At 41.3% G+C, this 20,991-nt stretch overlaps 1 protein-coding gene across 3 annotated transcripts; it reads right to left on the bottom strand.

The window, feature by feature from the left end:
* Positions 1–8,888: 8,888 nt before the first annotated feature.
* On the bottom strand, positions 8,889–20,846 carry Tmem126b (transmembrane protein 126B). Of its 3 annotated transcripts, none has more exon segments than NM_001106280.2 (5): positions 8,889–9,220; positions 15,209–15,320; positions 15,657–15,850; positions 17,447–17,568; positions 20,690–20,777. In NM_001106280.2, coding segments are annotated over 5 exon segments (690 nt in total). In that variant the 5' UTR covers positions 20,768–20,777; the 3' UTR covers positions 8,889–9,036.
* Between the last annotated feature and the right edge of the window lie 145 nt (positions 20,847–20,991).

Here is a 20,991-nt window from a genome sequence, read left to right on the forward strand (position 1 = left end):
GACTCTCCGCCTCTGTTTCCTGTCCCGGAGCTTCCGGTCCGGGAGACGCTAAACTACGGACTCCCGGGGTTGGGGTACAACCTGCACAAACAGCCCTCCGGCGGTGGCTGGGTGCCTGACACCGCCCCGCCTGGGCACGCAGCCCTACTTCCGAGGACCCCAATGTGGTGTGGGCCGCGTGGCAGCCGCTCGGCTACCGGCTGGTGAAGGTAGCTCTGGCAGTGAAGTTAGCCCGAGGCTGACTTTTTTCCCCTCCATCTCTCCCTTGGATCTTCAGGTCTTTGTGTCATTTTGTGCTGTGGGTAACTTCCAGCAGAAAATGAGCAATTCCAGAGCGAGCGCTTGTTTTTTTCTTCAGCATTCCTGGTGTCCTCCAGAACACAACTTATGTGAAACAGGTGGATATAGTGAAAAAGTAACCATTTAGAAATAAGGGAGCGGGCCGTGATAACGCACGCCTTAATCCCAGAATTCAGTAGCCTGAGAGGTAGAGATTTTTCTGTGGATTCCAGGCCAGCCTGGTCTACGTCTTGTGAGTTCCAAACAAAATAGCCAGGGAGCCTAGGGTATAAGTCAGCACCACTGGAAACCAATTTTATGAGCTCCGGTCTCAGTTCTCTGCTTCTGTAAAACAGGAAAGGAGCTTCAGCCCCACTCCTCTTCACTTCTCTTCCTCTCTTCATTGCTTCTTTTCCCCCTCCTTAGCTTCTTCCAACCAGTCACACCAGGCAGAAAAATCTCATGAACTGCAGACAGCTCCTCTGGAACTGCTCCTGCAGTGGCAGGAATGGTGGTAGGAATGGACAGCTCTTGTGACAGCTGCAGGCTAAAAAGATGTCCTGGGGTTGCCATTTTGGCAGAAGCCATCGTTTTGGACGGCTACTGTGGGACTTCTTATTTTGGCAGTCTTGGGCTGGGGCGGGAAGTTGTGGCTTGGCACTGCTTTGATGGCGTGTGTGTGTGTGTGTGTGTGTGTGTGTGTGTGTGTGTGTGTGTGTGTGTGTGTGTGTGTGATTGCTCAGGGATTACATGCACACACATATGTTTACCGCTCCAGAAGTGGGACCTGTGACAATGGAGCTGATAAATGAGGCAGACTAAAGCACCATTCAATAGCCAACTTTATTCTGAGCATCAGACAATTTTACTGCAAGGGCTAAGAGGAATCACATGAGCTAAGTGTACCCTCAGAAGGTCAAGCCACGTGGAGGACATGCTTTTCCATACAGGCATATAAATAAATAACAATAGCCAGTTGTAATGAATAATTTGAAGTTAACTTACTCCTATCCCCTTTATCTGGAGGGGCAAGAAAGCATCATTCAAGAACAATTCAGTAGTTTTGAAGAAATGGAGGTCACAAAGCTCTTGTCAGGACTTCTTGGAGTTTTCTCACAATCACTCAGAACTCACATGGTCATTCATGGACTGTGTTCTGGCACACATGTGTGGGTGTGAACACACTCGTGTACATGTGGTTAGCAGAGATCAGCGTTGGGTATCTTCCTCTATTACTATCGGATTATTGTTGGGACAGGGTCTGTATGGAACCTGGAACTCACCAACTCAGCAACAATAGCTGCTGGCAACCCCAGGATCCTCCTGTTCCCCAGAACCAGGATCACACATGTGCTCACCATACCTAATGTTTTACATAGGTAAGAGGATCCAAATTCAGGTCCTCAGAATACATACGCTATCATTTTTCCTTTCAACATTTTTAAAAAAGAAATCTTAAAATCTTTAAAAACAGTAACATATATATTTACTCTTTTACTTGTCATTTTCAGGGCTCTTCATTCATTTTCTAAATCTAGAACTCAAAATCCTAGGATGCATATCTTCTGGGGATGAATTTGTTCACCTTTTATGAGTCTAAGGAAATCTCTACTTAACCTACCTAGTTAAGTATTGGTTTGTAGAAATGCTACTGATTTTGTACCCTGATTTCATAATCACCTTTACTAAACTTATTCCTATGAATAGTTTTTAGTGGAGTCTAGGTATTCTTCTGGGTTCATAAATGTATCACCTACAAACAAGGACACATAATTATTCTCCTTTCTGATTTGAATACCCTCTGTTCTTTTTCTTCTCTAATTGCCTTGGCTAGTACTTTATTGACACTGTGTTGCAGAAGAATGGTGATGAGGTTATTCTTGTAGGAAATACATCACCTTTACCCCTGTGAGAATGAGGTTAACGATAGAGGTGCCATAGATGCCATTTATTATGATGAGATATATTTCTCCAATATTTAATTTGCTCAGTTTTTATCATGAAGGGATCTTGAATTGTTTCAAATTTTTCTGCAACTGTGGAAACAATAATATATAGCTTTGTCCTAAGTTAATTTACTAGGATGTATTTCATTTACTGATTGGTGTGTATAGAACCATTTTTGCATTCTCAGAACACTTCTCACTCATCTTTTTGACACACTGTTGGTTTGCTATGTACATTAATTTTTAAATAAAAACGTTTGCATTTATTTATTTAGTGTTTGTCTGTGCTTGCTGATCACGGTGCATATACAGAGGTCACAGAATGATGTGTGGAAGTCTGTTTAATCCTTCTACCATGTGGGTCCTAGGGATTGAACTCAGGTTGTCAGGTTTGGCAGCAAGTGCAATTACTGGCCATCTTAATTACTACATTATTGCTGTGAGGAAACACCATGGCCAAGGCAACTTTTAAAATAAAGCATTTAGTTAGGGGCTTGTTTATAGTTTGAGAAGGCTAGTCCATAATCATCATGATCGGGAGTGTAGTGGCAGGCAGGCAGGCAGGAATGGTGCTAGAGAGGTCGCTGAGAGCTCAGAACTGATTCACAGGAGAGAGGAGGAATGGAGGGAGGGAGGGAGGGAAACTCCCCTCCAGTAATACACCTCCTTCAGTTAGGATATACCTCATACTCCATCCTTAACAACCCACCAACTAGGGACTAAGCTTGCAGATGTAGAAGTGTGTCAGGGCCATTTTCACTCAAACCACCACAACCACCGAGCCATCTTGCTGGTAATAGCAGCTGTAAAGGTAGCTGCAATAGTCTGTTTTTGTTCCCACAGTGTCATTTGCTGAAGCCCTAACTTTCATGGTGCAATGAGATGTCCTCAATAGCCTCACAAATTTGAACACTTGGTCCTTGGTTGGTGGTGCTGTCAGTGCCATTTGCAGGGCTTAGCAGGAATGGCCTTGTTAGAAGTATGTCGTTGGGGACAGATTTTGAGATTTCAAAAGCCCCATGGCTTCCCAGTTGCTGTTCTCTGTTTTATGTTTACACTCAAGATGTAAGCCCTCAGCTTCCTGTTCCTGCCTTTGTTCCTCCGTCATGTACTCTAATCCTCTAGAGCCCAAACGAACTCTACTACAAGTTGCCTTAGTCATGTGTTTATTATTGCCGTGTGTTATATTATATATTATTATTGTATGTAGTACATTATATGTATGTATTTATCTTAGATTTCCATTGCTGTGAAGAGACACCATGACCAAGGCAACTCTTATAAAGGGCAACATTTAATTGGGTCTGGCTTACAGGTTCAGAGGTTCAGTCCATGATCATCAAGGCAGGAAGCATGGCAGCATGCAGGCTGGCATGGTGCAGGAGAAGTTGAGAGTTCTACACCTTGTTCCAAAGGCAAACAGGAGAAGATGTCTTCCAGGCAGCTAGAAGAAGGATCTCAAAGCCCATCCCCAAAGTGACACATTTCCTCCAACAAGGCCACACCTCCTAATAGTGCCGCTCCCTGGGCCAAGCATATTCAAACTATCATGGTGTTATTAATAGAAAAGCAATTAAGATGATAGTGTTAGGAACTGGGGTCTGTGGAATGTACTTAAGACTTTGCCCTTAGGAATAAGATAGTATTTTTATATAAGAGACTCCTGAGACTTTGTTTGCTCCATCCCCTGGAAATAACACAATAAAAAGGGGCCATCTTTGATATGGAAGGCGGGCCTTCCCTAGACACCTATCTTAGGGTTACAACAGCTGGGATTAACCACCATGACCAAAGCACCTTGGGCAAGAGTTTAGTTGGCTTCTGCTTCTATATCACTGTTCATCATTAAAGGAAGTTAGGGCAGGAACTCAAACAAGCTAGGAATGTGGCTATTGTTTGCTGGCTTGCTCATTTTGGCTTGTTCAGTCTGCTTCCTTACAACACCCAGGGCCACCAGCACAGAAATGGATCCACAATGATCTGTACCCCCTACCCTATCAACCACTGAGGAAATACCCTAGAGTTGGTATATGCTTCCTCTTATGGAGGCATTTTCTCAACTGAGGTTCTCTCCTTTAGGATGACTTGTAGCTTGTGTCAAGTTGACAAAACTAACCAGCACAGCACCAAAACAGCAAGTTCCTTGATCTTGGATTTTTCCTCCTTCAAACCGTGAGAACATCCTGCTGCTCTAAGCCCGTTGGTACCATTTCTTTCAGCATCTCAAATAGATTGACAGCAGCTAAGAGACTTAAGAGTTCGGTAGTGTTTTGATCTCTCCATCCTGTTTAATATACATGTGAGTTTTAATCTTCATTTCAGAGATGTAGCATACTCAAAGTCATCCTGTGGTCAGTAATGAAGCTGGGCTTTGATCCATTAGAATCTTGTTGCTCTCCATGACTAATTCATTTTCACCTTCCAGCTAAGGCTTAACAGGCCAGTTTTGATTTTTGAAAATATGTGCATGTTTATATGTGTGCTTGTCTGTGTTCCTGTGCACACATGTGTGCGTTTGCCTGTGCTCATGCATTGACACCCAAGGAGAGCATCTGGTGTCTTCCTCTATTATTCTGTCTTGCTACTTTTGAACCAGGGTCTCCTGAATTGGACTTTGTGGTTTTTGGCAAGTCTGGTAAACATAGGACCCACTGTTCCTTTTGTCTCTGCCCAACTCAGCACTGGTGTTGTAGGCATGCGTGGGTTGATGCCCAGCTTGTTACGTGGGTGTTAGGATCCCAACTGTGGTCCTCATGTCTGAGCAATAGTGCTCTTAAACTTTGAACCATTTCTCTAGCCCTAGAAAGGACAGTTCGAAGTAGATAGGTATGGTATGGTGACGCAGCTTTCAAATGGCAGAGGAAATGACAAAAGGCCAACCTTGCTGTATTTTCGATGTTATCAGTTTCTAATATAACCATATAAAAGAATGACCTGTGGGATTTTATTCCACAACCTTTCTCATCAATGTTCATTTTCAGAATTCTTTAGATTTTGTCCTTCTTGAGAGCAGTAACTGAATCATTACGCTTCTGGTTTTTAATGCTGACATACAGATGTATGATATTTAAATTGTAAGCAAGGGTTGGGGATTTAGCTCAGTGGTAGAGTGCTTGCCTAGCAAGTGCAAGGCCCTGGGTTTGGTTCCCAGCTTCGGAAAAAAAGAAAAAAAAATAAATAAATTGTAAGCAAAGACAATTTGTGTGAATAAGAGCATGCTTAGTGTACTGATTCAGGGTAGAGAACAGAGGGAGGTTTTGCTGTAGGAGACATAGATGGCCTTATGTTCACAGATAACAGAGGGGCAGTGGTTCTCAACCATCCCAATGCTGAGACCTTTAGTTACATTTCTTCAGGCTGTGGTGGTACCCCCAAATATTAAATCATTTTCATTGCTACTTAATAGTTGTTATGCATTGTAAATATTTTTGGAGATAGAGGTTGTCAAAGGGGTCACGACCCACAGGTTAAAAACATGGAGTTGTCTGTCAAAGGGAGAGATGTATAACTTGTTTTCTACCCAGAAGGCTGGGAGTGGACATGATTAATAGCCTGGTAACCTTTGTGCTATTTGTGTGGCTTAGTCCACACTGAATCTTCCTCCAGTCCCTTATGAGATTGCTTTTCTCAGGCAATCTATTAAACCTGTCTTTATGAAAGATGTCACATGTACTTTACAAAGAGTTTTAATGCAGTCATGTCCTAGGCTTTGTTGTGCACATGGAATTGAGTTAATTATCACTGGGAAACTTTTACCAAATTGTGCTGTGCTTAAATATGCCTAAAATAAACTACAGAAGGTCAGATTCATGAGGTTTGAACCAAATCTGGCTATTGAGTGATGTTGAACTGAACTGTCTTCTTGCCTACTTGGATCATCACTCTGCTAGCTCTGGTGGTCAGAGACCCCTACAATGGCTGCCCAATGTGTGCAGTTTGACTCTCAGAGAAGGTAAGAAACTTTTCTGCAAATAAAAGTGGAGAGTAGGGGCTGGGGATTTAGCTCAGTGGTAGAGCGCTTACCTAGGAAGTGCAAGGCCCTGGGTTCGGTCCCCAGCTCCGAAAAAAAAGAACCAAAAAAAAAAAAAAAAAAAAGTGGAGAGTAGGAGTTTAGTTCTCTTACCCACAACTGTAACTGATAGAGCAAAATAAGCATGGGTTCTTCTCTGTCCTCTGGGGTAAAGTGTTGTAAGACCCCAAAGTGGCCCTACCTCAGGGCACAACCCACAGATCACAAATAGACAAGGAGACCACTGCAATGGCAAGAGGTTTAATCCACATATGTGGGGTTGCTTATTCACACAGAGAGAGGCAACCCCGAACCCAAAAAGCACACAACTTTTATTCTTTATAGAGGGCAGACTTCAGCAACAGGGTTAGTTGGCTTATTCTCATTGGTGGTACACAGGAGAAAGGATCTGGTCAGGTATTGTTCAAGGGGCTGTTCTTGGCTCAGTTAGACACTTTCGTCATCCAGCCCTTCACCTGGCCTTGGAGAATCACTGGGAAAGGGCTAAGTTGGCAAGTCCCCCCAGAAGGGAGGAGGAACTGGGTGGTCAGGCAGGGTCAGGATGACATCTTGTGGTTGTTCTCAGGATTTACCACAGGGAGGGGTAGGGGGGGTCTTTTTGAGAACAGTTGTTTTGTTTTGGCTAGTTTCCATTAAGCCTGGTCACTCTGACCACCAAGACCTTGCTCCTGTATTCCCAAAACTTCTTTCTTACAGCTTTGTTTCTCATATCTATGAAACTTTATTTCTTCAAAAACATTTTATACAGTTGTTGAAATGTTTGTCAAGATCCAGAGAAAAATTATTAAGACCAATTGCTCTGCAACTTTGTAAGTGACTAAAATTCAACCACTTGTGTTGGTAACTGGAAGCACATAGGAGCTAATACAAAAAGAGCCCAGAAAGGGGGAATAAAATCCCTGAAAATTATTTGGGAACGTGGACCCTTTCAGATGGACCAGTAAAAAAACAAACTGTAAGCTGGACACATTTTGGCAGAGCCAGGTGAGTGGACTCTGCAGCCACTCTTGTAGTACTGAGCCAGGTGTGTTCAAGGCTGGCCTTCCTGTGTGATCTGACCAGAATTCAGAGCCCTCTAGCTCTGCAGCCCCTTCTGCTGCCCATCTCCAGCCCAGTGGGGAGGGGAGTCTAGTGACAGCTTGAGTTGGGCATAGGCACTGCTACATGAGCCTGGAGCTTGGCTACTTCCACAATTTGGTTTCGGTTTCTGTTTTTCCTCACAGTGGGAATGACCCACTATAAATTGAAGTAGCCCCTTTATGGAGAACATTTAAAACAGACTATACATTCCTACCTTTGAAGAGACAACCCTGTGTGTTTAACATTCTTGGTTATCTTAGTGTTTATTTGTGAGCACAAGGACTTCCATGCCTTCTCCATTTTTTTAAATTTAACTTTTTATTGATTCTTTGTGAATTTCATACCATACACTCCAATCCTACTCATCTCATTGTCCTTTTGTACACACCCTCTTCCCTTGCAACCTCCTGACAAAAGAAAAAGAATCTCGTTGTGGAGGCTGTAGTGTGTCCTGTAGTACACCCTTTGTCCACACTTCTTTACTTGCAAACGTTCATTACAATGAGTCCTGCATTCCAGCAGTTCACAGATGGGGCAGATGATGGCGTGGACCATCTGGGCCTGGTTGGTAGCTGAGTTGGGCAGTCTGCCAGCTTCCTTACACCCATACTATTCTCTTGAGCATTGCCCCAGCTAGCTCATGCAATGTTGCAAAGGGACAGAGTCAGTTCTCCTGCTCTTATGCCCTGGCTCATGCAATCCCAGCAACCAGGGCCAGCTCTACCTTACTTTCTGGGCTTCAAGGCCCATTCTCTTAAATGCTGCAGCTGGTGAAGTGTAGGGCCAGCATTCCTGCAATCACTCCTTCTGGGCCAGCTCTCCTAGGATGCTCAGGTGAGGGGTGGAGCCTGCACAGCCCTCAGGAATCAACATGGTCCCAGGCAGCAGCCTGGATCAGAGAAGTCCACTAGGTTTTGGTGGTAACAGACCCCCTGCTGCTGCAGTGCCTTGGACCCAGACATGGCCTTAGGTAGCAGTATTGGTCAGGACCTCACCATAGCCTTAGGTGGCATCACTGGCTTCTCACCTCAGGCTGTACCTCACTACCCTTAACTTTCCAGTTCTGCTTCTCTTTCTCTTCCATCTCTCCACCACTTACCTGCTCATCTTAGTGGCACCTGGGGCTCTGGGGTTATCTCAGGAGTGCTATGCCCTGCCCATGCTACAGTGTGACACCAGGCAGGGGACATGTTGGGAGTGGTCTGCCCACCTGGGCCCTGTGGCACTTCTAGATTTTCCCACATTTTCTTTTCTTATGACCTTCCAATTCCTCCTTTAACATTTAACTCATGTTACTTTCCCCTGAAACATCGTCTGCCTAAATAGTTAAGAGTTATAGTCTCTGTTCCCTCAAAGTATGTTTATCTCAGGCCATCTTATAATATGTGTTCATATTTCTTACTCCTCTTCTAAGAAGTCTTTCTTTAGGGATCATTTCTTATTATACACATTGTGTGTGACGCATACCAGATACTCACTGTATCTGCACAGGTCAGATCTGAGGCTCCAAACCCATTCCTATATAACATGAGGAAAGAAAGAAGAAACTTGTGTTTGTTTAACATTTATAACATTTATAATTACTGAGGATCTCATAATGCTAGGTGAAAGTAGCAGAGTTCCTTTTCACTTTTACACCAGTGCCAAAGACCTTTTATAAAGAGGTTCATTCTACTGAACTAGCCTCCACTGATTCTTGGGTTAATCATCAGGCACAATTCTTGCATATGCTTTTTCACATACAGCATAGTGATATAAGCCATTAAACACTCCAAATATTATCTGAAACAACAGAGGAACGGCCATTGCTTTCATCCCAGTTTGACAAAGGAGTAACCAATGGAGCATAACTCTTCCCTTTGGCGGCACTGGAACAGTGTGATACCTGAAAATGGAAAAGAGTCAGAGATGTCTCCGGGATCCCATAGCAAATGCTACTGATTTCTCCTAGTCATTTCCAGTATATGTTTATCATGTAGACAACAACATTAAATGCTAGTTACCTATTTTGTTTTGGTTAGCCCTTAGCTAAAGAAAAAATAGAGTTTATCAATACTACCCCATCAATAAAATTAAAAAAAAAAAAAAAAAAGGAAGGAAGGGATAAAAAGAGAAAGGGCAAAACCATCCAGGATCGAAAAATGGAAATAGGAACAAAAAAGAAATCACAAGGGAGACAAGTCTGAAGATAGGAAACCTAGGAAAAGAGAGCAGGAGTCATAGATGCAAGCATCACCAACAAAATACAAGAGATAGAAGAGAGAATCTCAAGGGCAGAGGATACCATAGAAAACATTGACATAAGTGTCAAAGAAAATGCAAAATGCAAAAAGCTCCTAACCCAAAACATCCAGGAAATCCAGGATAGAATGAGAAGATCAACCTAAGGATAATAGGTATAGAAGAGAATGAAGATTCCCAACTTCAAGGGCCAGTAAATAGCTTCAACAAAATTATAGAAGAAAATTTCTCTAACCTAAAGAAAGAGATGCCCATGAACATGAAGAAGCCTGCAGAACTCTAAATAGACTGGACTAGAAGAGAAATTCCTCCCATCACACAACAGTCAAAACACCAAATGCACAAAATAAAGAATTTTAAAAGCAGTAAGGGAAAAAGATCAAGTAATATATAAAGGCAGACCTATCCGAATTATACCAGAGTTCTCACCAAAGACTCTAAAAGCCAGAAGATCCTGAGCAGATGTCATACAGACCCTAGGAGAACACAAATGCCAGCCCAGGCTACTATACCCAGCAAATCTCTCAATTAACATAGATGGAGAAACCAAGATATTTCATGACAATCAAATTTATACAATATCTTTCCACAAATCCAGCCAGACAAAGGATAATAGGTGGAAAACTCCAACACAAGGAGGGGAAGTACACCCTAGAAAAAGCAAGAAAGTAATCTCCTTGCAACAAACCCAAAAGAAGAGGGCCACACAAACATAATCCCACCTCTAACAACAACAACAACAACAACAAAACAGAAAACAACACTCATTATTCCTTAATATCTCTTGATATCAATGGACTCAATTCTCCAATAAAAAGACATAGACTAACTGACTGGATACATAAACAGGACCCAGCATTTTGCTGCATAGAAGAAACATACCTCAGTGACAAAGGCAGACACTACCTTGGCGTACAAGGCTGGAAAACAATTTCCAAGCAAATGGTACCAAGAAACAAGCTGAAGTATGCATTCTAATATGAAATAAAGTTGACTTTCAACTAAAAGTTATCAGAAAAGATAAGGAAGGAAAAAGGAAAAGGAAAAATCTATTAAGATGAACTCTCAATTCTGACCATCTATGCTCCAAATGCAAGGGCACCCACATTCACAAAAGAAACTTTACTAAACTTCACTAAATCTCAAAGTACACATTGTACCTCACACAATAATAAAGGGAGACTTCAACACCTCACTCTCAGCAATGGACAGATCATGGAAAGAGAAACTAAAAAGAGACACAGTGAAACTAACAGAAGTTATGAACCAATTGGATTTAACAGATACCTATTGAACATTTCATCCTAGAACAAAGGATTATGCCACTTTCTCAGCACCTCTTGGTACCTTCTCAAAAATTGACCATATAATCAGCCACAAAACAGGCCTCAACAGATCCAAGATGACTGAAATAATCCCAGGCATCAGAACACCACTAAGGCTGGTTTTCAATAACAACAAAAACAACAGAAAGCCCGCACACATGGAAGCTTAACAAGACTCTACTCAATGACAACTTGGTAAAGAATGAAAGAAGAAAGAAATTAAAATACTTTTTAGACATTAAGGAAAATGAAGGCACAATATACCAAAACTTATGGGACACAAATGAAAGTGCTCAGTGCCTCCAAAAAGAAACTGGAGAGATCATACACTAGCAGCTTGACAGCATACCTGAAAGCTCTAGAACAAAAAGAAGCAAACACACCCAAGAGGAGTAGAGGCAGGAAATAGTCAAACTCAGAGCTGAAATCAACCAAGTAGAAACAAAAAGAGCTATACAAAGAAACAACAAAATTAGGAGCTGGTTCTTTGAGAAAAATCAATAAGATAGATAAACCCTTAGCCAGACTAACCAGAGGACACAGAGACATTATCCAAATTAACAAAATCAGAAATGAAAAGGGAGACATAACAGAAACTGAGGAAATGCAAAAAATCATCTAAAAAAGCCTATACTCAACAAATCTGGAAAATCTAAATGAAATGGACAATTTTCTAGACAGATACCAGGTACCAAGGTAAAATCAAAATCAGAGAAACCATCTAAACATCCCCATAACCCCTAAAGAATAGAAGTCTCCCAACCAAAAAAAGTCCAGGACCAGATGGGTTTAGTGCAGAATTCTATCAGATCTTCAAAGAAGACCTAATACCAATACTCTTCAAACTATTCCATAAAATAGAAACAGAGGGAACAGTATCCAATTTGTTCTATATATCCACAGGAACTCTGATACCTAAAGTACACAAAGACCCAACAAATAGAACTGCAGACCAATCTCGCTTATGGATATTGATCCAAAAATACTCAATCAAATTCTCAAAAACTGAATCTAAGAACACATCAAAACCATCATTCACCATGATCAAGTAGGCTTCATCTCAGGGATGCAGAGATGGTTCAGAATATGAAAATCCATCAACATAATACACTATATAAACAAACTCAAGAAAAAAAAAAAGGCATGATCATATTAGACGCTGAGAAAGCACTTGACAAAATTCAACACCCCTTCATGATAAAAGTCTTGGAAAGATCAGGAATTCAAGGCCTATACCTAAACATAGTAAAAGCAATACACAGAAAAACCAGTAGCTGACACCAAATTAAATGGACAGAAATTTGAAGCAATCCCACTAAAATCAGGGACTAGAGAAGGCTGCCCATTTTCTCCCTACCTATTCAATATAGTGCTTAAAGTTCTAGCCAGAGCAACTAGACAACAAAAGGAGATCAAAGGGATACAAATTGAAGAGAAAGAAGTCAAAATATCTATATTTGTAGATGATATGGTAGGATATTCAAATGACCCCCAAAATTCCACCAGAGAACTCCTACAGCAGATGAACAACTTCAGCAAATAATATAAACTATTTACAATAGTCGCAAATAATATAAAATGCCTTGGTGTGACTCTAACCAAGCAAGTGAAAGATCTGTAAGACAAGAACTTCAAGTCTCTGAAGAAAGACATCATAGATCTCAGGAAATGGAAAGATCTCCCATGCTCATGGATTAGCAGGATTAATTTAGTAAAAATGGCCATCTTGCCGAAAGCAATCTACACTGAGTTAGAAAGAGCAATTTGCCAATTCATTTGGAATAACAAAACACCCAAAATAACAAAAACTATCCTCAATAATAAAAGAACTTCTGGGGGAATCACCATCCCTGACCTCAAGCTGTATTACAGAGCATTCGTGAGAAAAACTGCATGATATTGGTACAGAGACAGGCAGGTAGATCAATGGAATAGAATTGAAGACTCAGAAATGAACCCACACAGCTATGGTCACTTGATCTTTGACAAAGGAGCTAAAATCATTCAGTGAAAAAAAGCATTTTCAACAAATGGTGCTAGTTCAACTGTTGGTCAGCATGTAGAAGAATGCAAATCGATCCATTCTTTTCTTTTTTAAAGATTTATTTATTATATATAAGTACACTGTAGCTGTCTTCAGACACAACATAAGAGGGTATTGGATCCCAATACACATGGTTGTGAGTCATCATGTGGTTGCTGAGATTTGAACTCAGCACCTCTGGAAGAGCAGTCATGCTCTTAACCACTGAGCCATCTTTCCAGCCCAAATCAATCCATTCTTAGCTCCTTGTACAAAGCTCAAGTCCAAGTGGATAAAGGACCTCCACAAAACCAGATATACTGGAACTAATAGAAGAGAAAGTGGGGAAGGGTCTTGAACACATGGGCACAGGGGAAGTTTCCTGAACTGAACACCAATGGCTTAAGCTCTAAGATGAATAATTGACAAGTGGGACCTCATAAAATTGCAAAGCTGTAAGGCAAAGGCCACTGTCAATAGGACAAAATGTCAAGAAACAGACTGGGAAAAGATCTTTACTGATCCTACATCCGATAGAGGGCTAATATCCAATATATACAAAGAACTCAAGAGGTTAGACTCTAGAGAACCAAATAACACTATTAAAAATGGGGTACAGAGCTAAACAAAGAATTTTCAATTGAGGAATATCAAATGGCTGAGAAGCACCTAAAGAAATGGTCAACATCCTTAGTCATCAGCAAAATGCAAATCAAACAACCTTAAGATTCCACCTGACACCAATCAGAATGGCTAAGATCAAAAACTCAGGTGACAGCAAATGCTGTCGAGGATGTGGAGAAAGAGGAACACTCCTCCATTGTTGGTGGGATTGCAAGCTGGTACAACCATTCTGGAAATCAGTCTGAAGTTTCCTCAAAAAATTGGACATTGAACTGCCTGAGGATCTAGCTATACCACTATATACCCAATATACCACTAGCTATACCTGGGCATATACCCAAAAGATGCTCCAACAAATAACAAAGACACATGCTCCACTATGTTCATAACAGCCTTATTTATAATAGCCAGAAGCTGGAAAGAATCCAGATGCTCTTCAACAGAGGAATGGATACAGAAAATGTGGTACATCTACACAATGGAATATTACTCAGCTATCAAAAATAATGACTTCATGAAATTCTTAGGCAAATGGAGGGAAATGGAAAATAACATGAGTGAGGAACCTAATCACAAAAGAACACACATGGTATGTACTCACTGATAAGTGGATATTAGCCCAAAAGCTCAGAATACCCAAGAAATAATTTATAGACCCTATGAAGCTCAAGAAGAGGGAAGGCCAAAGTGTGGATGTTTCAGTCCTTTTTAGAAGGGGGAACAAAATGCTCACAGGAGGAAATATGGAAACAAAGTGTGGAATAGAGACTGAAGGGAAGGCCTTCCAGAAACTGCTCCACCTGGGGATCCAGCCCAAATACAGACACCAAATCCAGACACTATTAGGGATGCCAAGAAGTACTTCCTGACAGGAGCCTGATATAACTGTCTCCTGAGAGGCTCTGCCAGAGCTTGACAAATACAGAGGTGGATGCTTGCAGCCAACCTTTGGACTGCACATGGTATCTCCAATGGAGGAGTTAGAGAACGGACTTAAGGAGCTGAAGGGGTTTGCAACCCCATAGGAAGAATAACAGAATCAACCAACCAGAGGCCCCAGAGCTCCCAGGGACTAAACCACCAACCAGAGTACACATGGAAAGACCCATGGCTCCAGCTACCATGTAGCAGAGGATGGCCTTGTGGTGACATCAATGGGAGGAGAGGCCCTTGGTCCTGTGAAGGCTTGATTTCCCCAGTGTAGGGAAATGCCTGGGTGGGGAGGCAGGAGTGGGTGGGTGGGTGGGTGGGGGAGCACCCTTATAGAAGCAGGTGGAGGGGGTAAGGGATGGGGGCTTCCAGAGGGGAAACTGGGACAGAGGGTAACAGTTGAAATGTAAATAAATAATATATTCCATTAAAAAAATCAATCAACCAACCAAACAAACAAAAAACAAACAAACAAACAACAACAACAACAACAACAACAACAACAAAGGAGAGAGGGAGGTTGTGAAGATAGTCCAGTCAGTAAAATGCTTAGGTCCTCACTCAACTGTGAGGACCAAATTTGATCCCCAGAACCCAACACACACACACACACACACACACACACACACACACACACACACACACACACACACACACACGAAGGGGAGAGGTGTGGGAACTAGGTGAACAAGAATAAAGAAAAGAGGAAGGGAAGGAATGGACTACTTACTTAACTGCTAAGCGTCCATTTTTATAAAAAGCCAAAGCACTGGGATAGGAGACCCCACAGGCTACGCCGATCAGTGAGCTTCTCAGAACACAGCTTTCCTGGCTTATATTACCTAGGAAGGGAGAGAAAAGTTAGTTTTCTTTAAGATTTAGGATAACTGTTAAAATGAAGCTGTCTATCAAAGCACACTTACTTTGCTGTTTGCAACTAAAGGTAAACAGTAGATAGAATATTAGGAATTCAAAGCCCGGTGCCTTGTTCTGAAACTCTTTATTGTGTGTTAGCATATGGAGGATTACCATTCATATGTGCTTTTTCTGTTTTGTTTTATTTTTCGAGACAAAGTGTCTCCGGGTAACAGCCCTGGCTGTCCCGGAACTTGTAGACCAGGCTGGCCTCAATTTTAATTTGTTATAGTTACGTTATATACTGATGAATTTAAATTTACCTGATTGCAGAGCATCAGTCACAAAGAGCTTGTAAGTAACGGCGGTAGCCACAAATGGAAGGGTAGTCAGGGATGCATAGGTCCTCAAAGCTTCATACTTAACCTTGAAACTGTATCTGAATACTAAGTTTGCCATAACGCCAGACAAACTACTACTTACTCCAAAGAATAAAGTTCCACGTATATTTAAAGTCCTAAGAGGAACAAAGAAAGAAGTTTAGCATGCATTCTTGAAATGAGTCACATATTTACCCAGCATCTAGTATTTCTTGTTATTAAAATAATTGTCTCAATGAAAGAAAATTGTTTAAGATCCTCTAGAATAAAAGCTATTTTCACATGGTTAGCCTGTCTAGAAAAGAACCATTTGTGAACTGGTCCAGATACATCTAAAATAATTTATCTGTGGTTTATAAAACTTCAATGAATGAGATCTGCCAGATTTGCTTTTACTTAATTCTGGCTCTGACCTGAATGAAGAAAGCTTTCAAGTATACCTGTTGTTTAGCTTAGTCTTGAGCTCTTTTACTGAAAGTCACCATAGTAGTCCGAGGTCATCATGCCATAGTCCTTTCCACATTCTCTAGTCATCCTTATCCCCAGTACCTTGGCTGAGATCATGAGCATCAGTCTCTTAAACTTAGAGCTCACACTAGTATTGCCTGCCAGCTTGCTCTGGGGGTCACTTGTCTTTGCCTCGAAGGCTTGAACTGCTATATCCACCTGGAAATTCTACGGGTTTTCGGGGATCCAAAATGCAGTCCTCAGACATGAAGAGCTTTGACCTCTAAGCCATCACTCTAGCCTTGCTAAACTGACTTTAATCATAACTGTCCATCAGTAAAATACAAGTAGCCTTCAAAATAGTTTCATACTAATTGCTTTTAATTTAAAAAATATTTGTACAAATAGTATCTCAGCAATAAATTTGGGCTTTTTTTTTTAAAAAAGCAAAAGAAGGGGTTTGGTTCTCAGGATCCACATCTTAGGGCTTACAAGCAGCCTCTGATGACAGTTCCATGGTATCCAAAGCTCTTTTCTAGCTTCCCCCAGAAGCTTTCTAGCATGTGCAGACATAAATGGCATATAGTGTCTGTCTGTCTATCTGTCTATCTCTCACACACACAGAATAAGCCTTATAAAAAGAAGCAAAAGAGTTTATCTAAAGTCTAATAAGCCAACATATCAATTCATTGACATTTTTGTCCAGTTTGTAACCACCTCAATAAATAGCTTTTCTATTATTTACTAGATGTGTTTTCAGGACTTTTGTAAAGGCATCTTTTGGAACTTCATTGTTGCCAATTTTCCTCAACCCCACCACTCCCATATGTAAATATTTAGACCAGTGGTTCTCAACCTTCCTAATGCTGAGATCCTTTAATACAGTTCCTCATGTTGTGGTGACCCCCTAACAGAAAATTATTCTGTTGCTACTTCCTAACTGCAATTGTGTTACTGTTATGAATTGTAATGTAAACATATGACATGCAGGATACCTGATATGCAACCTCCAAAGGGGTCATGCCCCCTAGGTTGAGAATCACTGATCTAGAAGATTCTCAAGCAATTCAGGCTGCCATTAGAGGCAGAATAGTTGCAAGAAAAACTGAAAGCCTAAAGGAAAAACATTTTGGCAAAATGTTACACAGTGACACTACCCAGGAAATAAAAGTTTTGAGGAGACAAAGAGAAGAAGCAAAAAACAAATAGTTTCTTAACCCTCAGAGACTGGGAATAGGAAGGATGCACAAGTAAAGTCGCTGGTCAGTTATCACTGTGTCTCTTACTGGTCGTTTCTATAAGACTCAAACTTTTTCTCTAAGATTTCAGCGATCATTGGTCTTCCGAACTTCGCATCTCCTAGAGAGGGAATCAGCCGACCATGCTTGTAAAGTGCCATCTTGATGTCCTGGAAAACACAAAATTCCAGAGTCATGACAGCTAACCACACTAATATTAAACAAAACTTTATAAAACTATATTCAGACTAAATACACTTAGAGTCTAGGAATGTTCTAGGTACTGTGTTATCCGCTTTCACATATTTTAAAAAATAGTATTTACTGGACTCTTATTTGTTACAGTGGGGTTGATTTTTTTTTTTTGTGAGTTACATAAAAATTGGGAAAACTATTATTTCTGTGTTTACATATGTGGTTTGAGTAAGAATGGCTCCCCATATGCTCATGTATTTGAATGCTTAGCCATCAGGGAACGGCACTGGCATTATATGAGGATTTAGAGGATTAGCAGTTGTGACTTTGTCTAAGGAAGTGTTTCACTGAACATGGGCTTTGGGGTTTCAAAAACCTTTGTCAGGTCAGGTACTTGTCTGTCTGTCTGTCTGTCTGTCTGTCTGTCTGTCTGTCTGTCTGTCTGTGCTGCCTGTGGGTCAGGATATAATTTTTTAGCACCAGGGCTATTAAATGATAATGAACTAAACCTTTGAAACTATAAGCAAGTCTGTTTTATAAGGGGTGCTGTGGTCATGGTGTCTTTTCATAGCATTAGAACAATGACTAAGACAATAGCTTGGAAAATTGAGTTTCAGAAAGCTTGTCTTGCCACTGAGATGGTGATTTTGTTTTCCTTCAGCACATCTTCCTCTGTTCAATCCAAAAGAGTAGAGGGCCCTGATTTTTAATCCTCTTGAAGTATCAGCAGAAATAGTACCTGTATGTTGACAAAGATTTCTTGTTGTCTTAGTTAGGGTTTTATTGCTGTGCAGAGAAACCATGACCAAAGCAACTTTTATAAAGAAAAACATTTAATTGGGGCTGGTTTACAGTTTCAGAGGTTCAGTGCTGGCTTGATCTGAAGGCAGTGGGAGACTGTATGCCACACTGGGTGTACCCTGAGCACAGGAAGCTTCAACCTCCTTCCCGCCTGAGCATAGGAAGCCTCAAAGCCCCCTACCCTAGTGACACACAAGGCCACATTTCTAATAATGTCACTTCCTATGGGATTATTAGACATGTGAGTCTATGAGTTCCATTCATGTTCAAACCACCACACTTGTCTTCTCTCATCAAAGCCTGAGCCTGTTTTGGAGATTATTTTTGGATATAAGGGTAGGTAGGAGAGCAGGAAATGCTTTGGAGAATACAGAAACAACAACAACAACAACAACAACAATAACAATGAATCAGAGAGGGGTATTGTTCTGGTCTAGTTCATGGTTATCTTGGATTTTATGTTGTAGTTCAGTTTTCTAGTAGGTCCTAGGATAGAAAGCAGAGTCTTTGTCAGAAATCGCTATGTGTTATACCGTGAAGCCCGGACAGAGGAATAAACTCAGGGACTGTAAGGTCCCTGTGTCCCATGTGATATGCCAATAGTTGCCCACATTAAGAGAACATTAAGGGCTTCACAAAGAGGTTAAAAAACAAATTCCCAATTCCTTTTCGAGTTTCTGGTTATATGTAAGACTTTTGGGTCTTTGTGGAAACATCTGTTAAGTCCTTTGGTACTATGGCATTTTGTACCTTGAGAGTATTTAATTTCATTCAAACAAGGCTATATGGACACTTCCTACAAATCTAAAGTTTTGGTTGTAAATATTTACTTATTTCATTAGTGAGATGTCTACTGATTCAAAGTTCAGTGCTTTAATTTTAATTTTTTGCCCTACAGTTTCTGGATTAATCCATGAAAAGTTTAACATCAAAGGCTCACTACAGATGACACATTAACATTTATAAGTGGTGAGCATATATATAATAAGCCTAAAATTAATGAAAAACCAATGGAGCCTGACTCCAGGAAATAAACACACACAAAGTCCGGGTTCCTTGATCTTAAGGTGGTACACAACTGATCAAAAGACCAGTTTCTCTGCCTCAATACAAACAGCATTTAAGTCAGTTCTTTTTCTTTAAGATAGCTGAAGAAGATGGAGGTGGGGGCAGAATGGGCATACAATATTTTACAAATTATAATTTTTTTTAAAGGAACTAGACTTAAATCTTTTGTTTTTTTTTTTCCCTTTCTGCTATCCAAATGGAAAAATGGAGGAAGAAATAGTATTCTCTAAGGAGGTTTCTCTACCCAATCCATCCAGTGTACTATGAAGGCAGGCATCAATAGCATCTTGGCTAATCAAAAAACCTTAGAGAAATATTTGTTCTGTTCTCATCCAATTCACCGAACAGCCCTCTCCACCACCCACAGACAATTTCCAGGCCCTTGACACTGCTCTGGGGAAAGGAGTACCCACAATTATGGCTGCAGGACAGTCAATGCTGAAATAATCAAAAGCAAAAGCAAATATTTTTGGCACCTGGCACTTATAAGGTTTTCACTACACTCTCCTTAATTAAAGGAGATATAGGTTATTAACTTGCCCAGAGGGTTACTTTTTTGTTTTTGTTTCTGAACTTATTTTTGTGCTATTGGGATAGAAGCCTGGGCTTCAGGCCTGATACGTGTTCCATCCTCAGATTCCCAGGAAGTCTTTCAACAAGCACTGAAATCGAAGATTTTTGCCACAACCAACTTTTAACCTAAGAGTTAAGGAAGTTCAAAGTCATTCGACCTATCAGATCACCATCCTTATACAAGTAAGTGCATTTGTGTGGGTGTATGGTCTGCAAAGTGTTTGTGTGTTGTATATTTATTTGACCTTCAGAATTTTATTCAACATTTTCACATCATTTATCCAGCGGTGGTGTGTACCAGGTTCTCAGGTAATCAAAAGGGTGAACACATTCAAGAATCTACCACGACCTGGAGTTAAGACATACCAAATCAATAAAAAGCAGGAGACTTAAACAGAATGAGAGAAATAGAGGTTGGGCCGGGTGGAGTAAGGCGAGAAAGTATTGTAATTGAAGAAAAGTCTTGTAAAAGGTCCTCGAGGAAAAGAAACAAGCTACATTTAATCCGGCGTAGACTTCAGGTCTACATTGTTAGGAACTAGAGATTTGATTACACCCTGCATAAAGTCGGAACCAGTTCTCGCTATTTGATCAAATCCTTCGCGTGCATCATCTCCGAGGAGGCGACCCACACCACCCTAGATTTCCGCCTACCTGGGATGCTTCCCTATTTCCCTCCAGCACCACACCAGCATCCCCCGATTCAGACCCAGTTGGTCGCTCGGACGCCATTTTGGCGCCTCACGTGACTGAAGGGAGGGCGTGGACGGAGCACCTGGGGCGGGACTTACAGTTGGCTGACAGCTCGTACCTTTAGCTGAGTCCGCCCGGACCCAGTCAAAAGCCGCGCCCTCCAGCCGGGCGGAGACTGGGCGTGGCGTCCCAAAAGAGCGATCTCTCATTGGCTTCGAGGAAGACTCAGTACCCAAGGGCCCGCCCCTAGCCAGCCTTGCTTG

This window comes from Rattus norvegicus, chromosome 1, assembly GCF_036323735.1.
Source record: "Rattus norvegicus strain BN/NHsdMcwi chromosome 1, GRCr8, whole genome shotgun sequence".
Lineage (NCBI taxonomy): Eukaryota > Metazoa > Chordata > Mammalia > Rodentia > Muridae > Rattus > Rattus norvegicus.